This window comes from Anneissia japonica, unplaced genomic scaffold (assembly GCF_011630105.1).
Source record: "Anneissia japonica isolate Jap-2015-1 unplaced genomic scaffold, ASM1163010v1 scaffold256_len832006_cov191, whole genome shotgun sequence".
Classification (NCBI taxonomy): domain Eukaryota; kingdom Metazoa; phylum Echinodermata; class Crinoidea; order Comatulida; family Comatulidae; genus Anneissia; species Anneissia japonica.
Window position 1 is genome coordinate 717,109 of NW_022691310.1, and position 12,785 is coordinate 729,893.

Here is a 12,785-nt window from a genome sequence, read left to right on the forward strand (position 1 = left end):
GATTAAATATTTTGCCAAAAGATGAAGGCACTTTAAGAAATATTTCTTGTTTGTTGATGATCTCAATTCAAATGGCCAAGCGGTTATAAGGGGAGGGGGGCATGGACATATGAGAGTAGATGGTACTGCTTTACGGAGTAGCTCACACACGACCAGACCCTTAGAGGAGCAAGATAAAGTGCTTTGCGGGCCACCTATTAAGAAGCAGGGGCTTATAACGTAATAGTAGACAAGTATTATCGCATTCCATTTAATTGTTTTGTTACTTTGCAAATAATATAGCAGAAATACTGTAGAAATAAATTGTATATAAAAGTCAGTGTATGTATACTGTATAAGTTAATAATTGGAACATTTAGCTGTTTGAACTTATGGTTCAAGTAATACATTTTTTTAAATGAATAGTAATTTGTATATCATTATTTTTCATATTTGATTTTTTGTTATTCACACAATTAACTTATCTGATATCTAGTTTCTATCTTAATACATATATTCATATTTATCCCCTCAGCCAAAAAAGCTAGACAAAAGGAAATACTGTGTAGACGAGATTGTTGATACAGAAGAACGATATGTTGAGGCCCTAGACAACCTAGTTACTGTAAGATAATTTATTTTTTCTATTTATTTTATGAATCTTTGAAAGAATTATATGAAAGTGAAAAATAGTAAATTTGATATTGTGCAAAGTATTTCAATTAGTACTGTAGCATCAACAGTACTGTTGATATTGTTTGGGTGTGTGTTATTTGTTTGTTTTTACGGTTATTTTTATTTTTAGTGATATTTTTATACATATACATATTTTAAAGTAGAGGAGCTGATATAGTAAATAAAAAAAATTCAGTAATTTAGAGACTACAGGTCAATTAAAGGCCACTTTTGGTACCAGGGTTTCTATGGTCTTTAGCAACTTTTGTCTCTAAAATTAGAATAAAGATAAAAGACATTTGTGAATTTGTGACTGCAGAAAGTTGGTCTTTAATAGGAGGTGGTCTTTAATTAGAGGGATTATTTACTATATTTTGATTGTTAAAAATGTATAGTTCTTCCTCATAATTACATGAAGTATATACCCAATTTGTTTACATTACTGCAGTATACATCCCTGAAAGCTGTCAGCGATAGCGTGTAATGATTGTATGGAAAACAAAATTTTGGGAGACCTGGAAATTACATGAAAATCTGGGAGACCCCTGTTCGAATTGGGAGAGTACTATTTATTATAAGTAAATAAGCACACTATTTGATAGTGTAACACTAATAATCTATTATATAATATCACAACATTGTTTTATGGGAAGTAGTTAATTCCATTTTATAAATGGTAAAATAATTTTTTTTCAACAAAAGGAATTGAGTTTTTTCTATGTGCTTTGTATGGTACAAGTATAAAGCCAATCTGTAAGAAATTTGTTGTGTTTTCACATTTTTCAAATCTTTTTTAGACCATGCTTTTGTACTGTGATTGAGCAACCCATTAAATTTACAAAAATATTTCTAACTGACTTGCCTTTGGGTTGCACACAGTTTCAAGGCTGCTGTATTTAATAAGATTAATATTATGATTTTTTTCTTTTTTTTTTTTTTACAGAAATTCATCAGACCACTAAGTACAATTTTAAGTAGTGAAGACAGGAAAAAGATATTTTTGAATATAGAGGTAATTTTAATATAATACTATTTAAAATATGATATGCATGGCATTTATAATTGTTTATGGATTGTTTGCCATCGTGATAACTATCAAGGCCTACAGTAGTTGTGGGACTCATCGTTGGCATACATTTTCCCAAGCTTTATACCTTTTTCCAGGGCAACCAAGAGTTCAGCTGCCGGGACCCCAAATGGTTGGGTCTAAAGAGTGATGGTGGTGAACCCCAACATCTATGGTCTTTTATGTATTTAAATGCTTAATTTAAACAATTACAGACATAAATGCATCGCAGTGAGGGCCAGACCCACCAGTTTCACCCTCTTTGTTCTAATGCGTTTTTCACCCTTTTACAGTGAAGATGTGTGGTTTTTTTTTGTTTTGTTTTTTGTTTTTTTTTCAAATACAGGTTTCCCTCCATTTTTGGGGCCAAAGTTCCAATAATCTTACAGCTTTGGACTCTAATTAGAATAATAGAGATAGAAGACATTTGCTAATTTGGGACCACAGCAAAGTAGTCTTTTTAAGGAGGTGGTTTTTAAATGGAAGGGTCCTTAATTAGAGAGCAACCTATATGATAATTATCACACACAAAATAAAAAAATTAAATAAGTAATAAAGAAATGTTTTTTTTTTTTGCTCCATGATTTATATCTCTGCACAGTATTCGGTTTCAGTTTATGTCTTGTACATAAAAGAAAGTCTACAAATGAGTCAGTACATCTTTTTTAAACATTGAGAAACACATTTAGGATCATTTATATACACAGCATTCGGAATTGCCACAGTAAAGAATTGCAATTTTTTGCCAGCCTAGGCCTAGGATTTCTTAGCTTCAATAACTGTATGAATGGGTGGCAAGCCAAAACTTTGACTGAAACTGGCCATAACAGAAACTAAATTTTACTTACGTTGTCAAACCAAGGTACATAGCAGATTTGTTTGTACAATATTTATTTTTGTCAAGGCCTTGCCTACGTACGATTGTATTTGTGAATTGTCTTGACTTTCTTGACTAGGAGGGGCCCTTGGTAGGGCTAGACGCCTAGCCTAGGCCTAGTCATTTGGTACTATAGCTAGGCCTAGTTACTAACCAACCTAGGCCTGAAACATCGGCCAATTGAAGCTACGTAGTTGCCTAGATCGTAACACAAACCTTATTTGTCGTCATTGTATAGTATTATTATCATTTTCCAAAAATTGTTTATTATCTAAAAAACACAACCAAATTAAACATGTACTAGGCTATGTGTCCTCTGAGGAAGACGGCTACTACAACAGTAAAAGTTTGTTTTTGGAAACATTCATTAAATTGAGTGCCACATTTGGTAGGGAATGATGATAATCATTGTGGGATTCCACAGCAATGGTAAACTTCTTTAACATAAAGTAAACCATGTATGACAAAGTACAACCCAGAAGAATAATTTTATAATACCGCACCCTCTATGTATGTCAACAGAGGTCACAAATTGTTAAAACCCTTTGGTCAGTGAGTAGATCAGAGGCCTGTAAACAGGGGGTTTTGGGGGCTTCGGCAAACTCCACTTTTTGACAGGTTTACTACTGTAGTAGTAGTATTTTATCATATCTTTGTATATTAAAGAAACATTTCTGAGCTAAACTTGGCCTATTGGAAACCACCCTGCCCCTATACCCTCCCCCTTCTCATGGTTATGGGCCTGGACCAGCGATAACACTTTGATCATGCTGTAAGGTAACGGTGCTATCAAGCGACTAGATCTCATTTTTAAGGTTGCGGGTTTGGTGGATATTGTATTAATTTATTTTACACTCCAGTCACGAAATATTTTCTACAGTAAAAACCGATTTTTTTTCTGTACCTCTACTATTTGTGTATTGGCTGACAGAAGTTTAAAATTTTTGTCCACTGTCTTTGATTTCATTGTAGGAACTTTATAGCAGACACTTTAAGTTTTCTAGGGAATTGTATAGATCACGAGATAACGGAACGCATAACATGAGCAATGTTTTTATCAAGCACAAAGACAAGTTTCTCATTTATGGCTTCTACTGCTCATTCCTGACCAATGCACAGCGACACATTGATGAAGTTTGTAAAAGCAGTGCCATCTCCAGGAAAATAGAGGTATTTCATAAGCAACAAATTCTGTAATACTCTGCACTATTATGTAATTATAGTCAGGTTGGGAGTACACTATTAAATAGTTTACTCAAAACCTGACTGTAATTACATACAGTAGGCTTCTACTTCCTATAGTGTATTAAATTACTTGACTATATTTACTTTATATGTCAATTGTGACATTTATCACCTTTTAATCAAACTGCTGGTTATAGAGCATACTACTATATATCATAAATCCATAGTTCAGGTTTCCGTAGTCGGTTGCTCAGTGATCACTGTGTATGCATTTATTAGAATGATTTGTTAGTAGTACACGCACTGACTATCTTCATACAGCTCTTTGCAGCTCTTTGTGATAGAAAGAAGATAAATAAATTGTTTGTGGTTAATGAAGATTATTTGGTACTGTTATGTAGGCCTGACCTCCTGGTAGACATTTGTTTAATAGATTAAAATGTATTGTAAACATTATTAAGCAATTGGTAGAGCTCCGCATAATACACTATAGGAAAATTGTTATAAAAAAGTTAGATTTAATGCTTGAAAAAATTTCCTGAGGGCATGCAAGGCTCAAAGGAAATTTTCAAATGCAATAAATCTAACCTAAATGTAATAATTTTCTGTTAGTGTACGATGCATGATCTACTAATTACTTTATAAGTCAATTGCCATCTTTTAATAGTTTTTTATAACTGACTGTTGTAGCAGTCATCGGTTGCTATGTGATATGATCAGTATACTGTGTGCGTATTTACATTTAGCTGTGCATATGCTGATTTGTGCTCCTACAGTACGCTTTAACTACACATTAGCAGTACAGTACAGTTACGATGAATAACTATTGTAATTTGTATTGTGTTAGAAAGAATCTGTTTGTAATGCTCTTTTGATAGGCATTCTTCAAAGGAATAAACATTTCAGCATTAGAGAGAGAATACCTTTTTGGTCGGTGCATGCAGACAGGTAAAAATCATGCGATGATTTCATAACTAGGCTAGGCTACGGCCTACAGTAGTAGGAGGAGGCCTCGGTGGCCTCGGTGGCCTCCTGCCTGGCCGTAGGGGCCTACTTCTAATTTTGTTCCTTGAGTCATTACTAGGTTTAGAATATTCCTGTTAAACGTTCAGTTTGTTTTGTTTATGAGGGTCCATTGATTCAATGAATTCCTTAATGTTTATACTTAATATTGAATTTGAAGTAACTTTCTTTGGATTCTAATTAAGCTTGTTTTACGAAAGTAATTTTCACTTACAATTAAATTTTTTATCGCGGTGCGCAATGTCTTCGCGGTGACGAAATATTGAGGAATTTTTTTTGCACATGAACCTAAAAAAAATCAAGCCAAGCGTCCACTAATAGAAAAATTATTGGACTCTAGAGGATAGGCAAATAACATTGGGAGTTGCAGTGATGACGTTGATTGACTTTATAATATGAATTATTTCTGCGTTGCCTTATTTTTTCAGTTCTTTCATAAGTCAATCAGCTTGTTATTTCATAACTATTATGCCTTTCTAGGACTGCCTAGCATAGTCTAGGCTTTATTCCTGCTAACCAGCATCATAGAGCGAGATTTGGTAGGTTTCTCTGTGTGCGCTCATAGCTTGGCCTAGCAATGAAATATTCAATCATGATGTCATGATCATGCAAAAAAAAAAAAAAAATCAGATTTCTTATTTAAATTTGTTTTTGTGCAGGAGTGCCAGATGAAGTATAATGAAAATAAGTTTTCACTACGGGATCTACTTAATGTTCCTATGCAAAGAATACTTAAATACCACCTTCTACTTCGGGTATGTATGAAAAATATACTATATTTCTTCAAGTGTGTGAACTACCTCTGAATTGAAGTCTAATTGGATAATACTTTTTCTGTTTCTTTTGAAGTACGCCCTCTGCTGTATATCAGCCTAGCTGGAGGAAAGCTACTAAATGTTTTGGAAAACATTAAAAAATATCTGCAATATAATATATAAGCATTATTGTAATACACTTTACATGGTTAAATAAATATTTGTTTTTTTACTCTAAGCTATATTTGCTATGCCTTTTTAAATTGTCATCTACAATTTAGCTAACAATTTCTAGATACTTTTCATGCTATAAATTTTAAGATAAATAGGGTAAAAAATATTTTTAAATTTAATGAAATGCTAGAAATTCTGTATTTGTTCAGTCTTTTTGTTTTGTAAATGCCGTAACCAACAATTCATTTTGATATTGTACTTTTACAAAGTTTAACTTGTTGAAGCTTTATGTGGTATGCCCATATTTGGTTGTAATATGACATTATCATGCCCACATATGGGCACATCAGACAAATTTGTCACATGAAACTTTGGAAGTGTGACCTGAGTTTAACATCTGCTGACATTTTTCCAATAGGAATTAATAAAACACACAGATAGGAACCACCCAGACAAAGCAGGCTTAGACAAAGCTTTGGAGGAGATGCAGGATCTGTCTCTATATGTAAATGAGGTGAAGCGAGACCACGAAATCATGCAGACTAATGCAGAAATGGAAAAAAGGTAAAAAAAAAAGCATGTTGAGGAATGCAATGTGTTATTCTTCTTCATTGGGTGCTACTGACTAAACCATGTATTAAAAGTACAACCATTTAATAAATGTTCAATAATATAGTCCTTATCAAATATCTGGATTAGCCTCTTAGGAAACACAAAATGTTATAACCTTTGCAAAAATTAGTGAACGTTGTAGAATAGGTTATGTGAGAAAATTACTAACACAAGGGTTGTAGGAAATTATGTTTTTAACATGTACGTATCAGCCCTTATAATTGATAAAAAAGTATGTTGGCAAAAAAATCATTGGCAGTGAAAAATCAATGCTGTTTATGACGTTTTCATTTTTTAATATCAGCAAGGGCCCTGAAATCAACCCATGTAACTGTTGAATCACTCACCCAATCAAGCTTAGGCCTAAGCTAGCCTACCTAGTAACAATGAAGATCACAAATGTTTAATTATTGCGTTATAAAGTAAAAAAAAAATAATTAAAAAGCACTCGCCTGTCACCCATTGAAGTACAGCACATATGTACCTAAGAAGACAATAATCAAGTCAAAAAATGCACAAAAACTATAAGCTTTAAGTCTCAAAATCCAGGTAGGATTTTCGGATAAAATGTTCTTTGTGCAACATGGCATATGCTGTAAAGAGTATGGCGATTGTCTTATGTTGTACTGCCTAATTCACCACCAGAACGACGCCACTGTAAAAAGGTCTTAACGCTCTAATTGTATATCTTAGAACCACTATTATCACTGCTGCTACCAACTCTGCTACTACCAACACCACCAGCACCACCTGTATTACTGCTACTTTATTCTTTATTCTCAACCAACAGTGTAAAAACACCAATAATAGGTTGAATATCAGGCAATAATAATTTAATAATACTACTATTGCTATGCCACATCTACAATAACTGGTGCTACTATTCACATATCTTTACCCAACTTCCGTTATGCTAGCAACTGGCTACACATGATTAACACAATAGTGAAATGTGTTTGCGTTTTCTTGACTACGTGTAGTTTGGTCAATTATCATGGAGCATCATTAAACGATTTTGGAAGGATACAAAAAGACGGTGATCTGAGGATCAAGATGTTACGAGGTGGTAGAGGGTAAGTAAAATATTTTTCCAAAATGAACGACTGTATACTCAGAAAAATACTAGTGTGAAATCACTCCATAATGCATACCTTTGCCAGGGTTTAAGCTGGCAAAAAATAGTTTTTTAGCAATTTGGCTTATTTGGAATGAAAATGATTAGCCAAATTTGAGTTTTGATTAGTCAAACAAACAAGGGACGGATTATAATCATGTGAGCTTCATCAAGAATAGAGTACAGAGTCTCACCAAAGAGTATAGAATTGCAAGAAGTTGACTGCCCTGATTTTGTGTACACGTAATGAAACGTTAAAAGGTACTACCACAAGGTAGGTGGTGCCCTATTTATAAACAACTTTTATGTTCTTTTGAAGGACACCCTCTAGTTTGTTGTAGTACTTTTTTTGAGATTGGAATTGTGTTCCAACAAAACCCTGAGAGTCGGACCTCTAAAGAAATCGCTTTAGCAGGCTTTCGCGAGCTGATCCTAGCTGGTCTAGGCCTAGCAGGCCTTGGTAGGCCAAATTTTCGCCCAACTACTTAACCGTTTATAGTGATTGCTATTGGTAAAGTTTTTCACTTACCAATTTTACTCAATATCCATGTACATAACATACACATATAACTTTCATTCATTAGCTTTTTGGCGAATTGTGAATGAAAATAATTTTGGCAATTTGGCCAGCAACAGCTTAAACCCTGCTTTGCCCTGTCTCTGTCTGAATACTGTATAATATTGGCAATTTCATTATTTTTTTTTATGCTCGATGGGTATATTCAGAAACATTTTCAAATTTCGGTGACCTTTAACTTGTTATTTGACCTTAATTTTCCTTACATCAATATTTACCATTTCACTTAACTTTATGATGATCCATTTGTTTTTGCATAATTCTGCAAACAGACAGACACGCCAACAGACAGGCCGTCCTTGGTAGAAGTTATAACAAAAAAAAGTTAATAAATCAAATTAATCAAAATATTATGGAAGATTTTTTAATTTTTCATATGCAATGTATTTTATTGTTGCAATTATATTGTTAACTGGCAATATTTGTAGGAAATTCTAATGATGTACTGTATAATTCATATTTGTTCTTTTATTTGTTTATTTTTTATTGTAATTAGCTTTTATCTTTGTCAAAATGGATTTTAATGTACAGGGCTTTGATATAATAAATAAATAAATGTTTTCTCTTTTTTCTTCTAGGGCTGTTAGTAGCAGTTGCTTTCTATTTGACCGAGTTCTGTTAATTTGTGAAAAAAGGGGAAAGGTTTGTTTCTCAATTCACTTAAAAAATCTCCAAACATTGACAAAGTTAAAGAAAGGGCAAGCAGTGGGTGTGAGTGTAGATATAGTATGGCAGTTAAGATGCTCCCCTCCCAAACCAAGGGTTGAGTTTTCCAAATCACTGGAGTTTTTCTTAAGTCTAAAAAGTTTATCCTTATTACCATTGTCATTTTCATCATCAGCGTAGTCATCATAATCATAAAAATCATCGTAGTCATAATCATCATTGTCATCATCATCATCTCAACATCATAGTAATTATAATCCCCATCATCAACATCATCATAGTTGTCATTGTCACCATGATCACTCGATTCTGCCTAATAGATCTGATAAGTATCAGTTTTGTTGACATCACCATTTATGATGCTGTCACCAAACCTGATTAGGGATGACTGGTGCTGTCACTAGAATTGAAGTGTATCAGAATTTTATTTGTCACCAAAACTGATCACTTAGGTAGAATCGGCAGCTATGATCATCATTATCCTTATGAACATCATAGTCATCATCATCTTCATTATCATAATCATCATCATCATAACCATAGGCATCATCATCATCGTAATCATCATAATTACTATCCTCATCTTAATATTCATCTTCTCTCATAATGATCATCATTGTTATTATTACTACAGTATCATCATCATCACCATCACATGCACTGACTTTTTACGTGTGAAGGCATTTACTAAGTAGCACTAGATGCTGCAATTCTTATATCAGCTTTGCTGACAACCTGGGAAATCTCTCCATCTTGTTTAACATGCATTTACATTGAGGTTTCATTATAAACATTTTCATATACAGCCAGAGGCAATTATTACATTACATGCAATTCAAATATGGTTTTTTTTTGCTATAAGTTATAATTGTTGTAATTAATATTAATACATTTTTGTGAGTATGCATGGCAATGTACTGAATATTGTTACATTATTATTAATAGGTATAAACTATTGATTAAAACTGAAATTTTGCTTTAGCTGTAAATGATAATTATTTTAATGCATGAGTTTAGTAATGTTCTTTCTCCTTTCCTTCTCCCAACCCTTTAGCTTTTATGCTTGAAATCTTGAACAAACTATTTATCCTGTCGTATTAGATGTATCCAGTCTGGATGTATCATGATTCCAACTATCACAATTGTTTACATAAGTGGGTGTCATTATCTTGTTTCCGCGTTCCCCAAGTACTGAACTCTTGGTGGCAGCACAGCTTGTTACTATGGCTGTGGCACGCACTTGGGCCATATTGACTGGCTGCTGTTATGTTACAGTATGGCTATAGCCTAGTCTGGGATGAAATACATGGATTATGTGATAATTTGCAATATAGCAGCCTGTCACTGTTTCTATTTTGTGTTGCACTGTTTTGTTTATTGCAAATATTACATTATAAAAATATATTCTTTAGGGATGGAAAACAGTTCTATTGCAGTTTCATTAGTGCTTAAATGCAAAGGATACTTATTTCTGCTAAACATTATAAACTTGATTTTTTTTTTTTTTTTTTTTTTTTTTGGAAGGTTTATGAATGTGCATCGAAGGATGAGCTCTGTTTGGTGTAGTGGTATGTAGAGGAGTTGTAAGATTGTTTTTTGGGATGTGTGTGGAATGTGCATATGTAGGTTGCTGTTTTAGGAATGTGTGTAGAGAAATGAATAAGTATGTGAGGATATGAACATGGACAAAATTCCTGTAAGTAAACCATAAAATGTACGTACTGTTTGTGATGTTTTGATCCATTGTCATTGGATCTTGATCAGTAAATGACTGGTTTGCTAGTTGTTGACGTTTCCCAGTCATTGTGTAATGAAGATCCATTGATAACGGATCAAACCATCACAAAAAATACATACATTTTATAGTTTACTTACAAGAATTTTGTCCATGTTCATACTGTATATCACAGAAACCAGATGAAAGTATTTGAGATTATGTGAGGATGTGTGTGTAGGGATACGTCAGTGGCAGCACCAGTTAGTGGAAGGGGGCTCAAGTCTTCCATTGTGTGTAGAAGCCTCCCATCGGATACATTCTAAAACATAGGCAGCAGGAGTCTTCATTTCTGGCAATTATTAGGCACCCTTTTGGATGACTTGCACCCTGGCCCTAATTGATCAAATTCTTGTACTGCCACTGGGATACGTGTGTGTGTTTCTTGCCATGTGTTCGTAGCAGTAGAAGAGTAATTGCGTTTATGTTTTTAATGTCAGCTTGTTGATTGTATTTCTTTTTGAAACTCCTCTTTTTAGCTTGTGATGGAGAAATTCTGGGTAGGTAGCGTGTTTAGAACGATGACACAGCTGAGGTGGCATGCTTTTGAGAAATGTTTGCATGTTTTGTTTGCCACAACATTCTTGATCTTTTTCATTTTATCTCTGTTAATAATCATAACTTTTGTATCTTTTGTCAAGAAATAATTTTCTTATAGAATTTTATATTTTTTTCTTGTCTATTTTATAACTGATTTATTTTTGGTTTATGTTATTTTATTTATTGTTAAAATTAAAGAGCTAACACTGGTGACTCAAGTTTGGATTTTTTTGTTTGCTACTGCGTTGAGTTCAGCGGCAAATATAGAACCTGGTGTTCCTAAGCATGTTGGGACAATAATGTACTGCGCGCTTGAAGATATCAGTATGGAATCTGTGCATTAGAAATGTATAAATTATGATAACAGGCCATTATAGTTATTGCATTTTGCAAACAATTTTAGCAGGTGATTTCATAAAAAATGATTTTGTGGAGCAAGGTGTTTAGTGAAAAGTAATTCCTGTGTATTAAGATCATCCTATTCATTTCAAATGTCTGGCGTACTCACGCATCTCAGTAAACACAAATCACATAAACATTATTTTTATTTGAAAAATAGATGGCATATTATTTTATAAGTTTTTAATTTATTGACATTTAGTTGCGTATTCATCTTTCATGTACAATAATTTTAAAGGCCATTGTGGGCTGTTTTAACTGTGTGGGATTATAAACTATCATTGTCCATATTTTACCATCACCCTTCATTTGCATATTCAGGATCAAATAATATTTTCAGATAGTAATTGTACATATTGGCTACTGATCTCCCCAGTAGCCAATCACACTAAGCAGTGCCATAATTAATTTTTAGTATGGTGGTTTTTATTTTGTTGTTATTTCAACATTTTGTTACTACTTTTTGTTTATGTTATTTTGTTAACTGTTGTTGTTATTTGTTCTCTAGATGTAATGTGCTGAGAAATGTTTTTTCTTTTATTGGTATATTTTTTCGTTACTTTTTTTGTTTTTATACCTGAAATATTACAAGTTGTTAGTATCACAGAATATCTTTGGAAGGTTCTAGGAAGTTCATCAGAGGAAATTGTGAGTGTGAAAGTGCAGTATTTTTGTAGAAATTTTAAATAAAATAATTTACAATGTCTGTAGTAAAAAGTCTGAAGTCATTTAAAACAAAATGAAACAAAAGTACTTTTATTGTTTGCCAGACAATTCAAGTGTATATGGCAAACATTTGGAATGGTATTTGTTCATTTGTGAATTGGTTACATTTTAATGCTTTAATTTTTAATTGAAAGCTAAAACATCAAATTTAAGTTTATTAGTTTAACACACATTATATATTTAAAATGAAAGTTATTATGAAAATCTAACTGTGGAGAAATTGGATATCTATGGAAAAATGTAATGCCTGGGGTCTTGGCAGTTGTTAGAGCATAATGAAGGTCAAAGTTCATCATATGCATTAAACATTGACTTCTGTATTGGTGTTTGTTAATGGACAGTTTATGATGATGGTATCATGTGCAAAGTGCTTTTATTAACATTTTGTTAACCGTAAAAGAAATATAATATGTTGAAAAATGCACATAACTAATCTGTTGTCTCAAGGATGAACTGGGTACAAGTTCTTTCATAAGCTCTATCCAATTATCTAGACTGTTGTATGCCCATATCTAGCCATGATTTGCCTATATATGGCCATGATGTGATGTCATCATGACATGACCATATTTAGGTATGTCATGTTTTTGTCAAATAAAATGTTATAGTCTGGACAGGACTTAATAAATAATATTAATATATA

General features: G+C 33.0%; 1 protein-coding gene across 2 annotated transcripts in view; it reads left to right on the forward strand.

The window, feature by feature from the left end:
- The window catches only part of LOC117100019 (guanine nucleotide exchange factor VAV3-like), a gene marked incomplete in the record, with an annotated part of 44,891 nt that overhangs the window by 16,048 nt on the left and 16,058 nt on the right, over positions 1–12,785 (forward strand). For both annotated transcript variants that reach the window (XM_033239565.1, XM_033239566.1), the window contains 7 exon segments: positions 515–604; positions 1,598–1,666; positions 3,570–3,767; positions 5,465–5,560; positions 6,153–6,298; positions 7,327–7,419; positions 8,616–8,679. In XM_033239565.1, the coding sequence (XP_033095456.1) occupies positions 515–604; positions 1,598–1,666; positions 3,570–3,767; positions 5,465–5,560; positions 6,153–6,298; positions 7,327–7,419; positions 8,616–8,679 (756 nt within the window).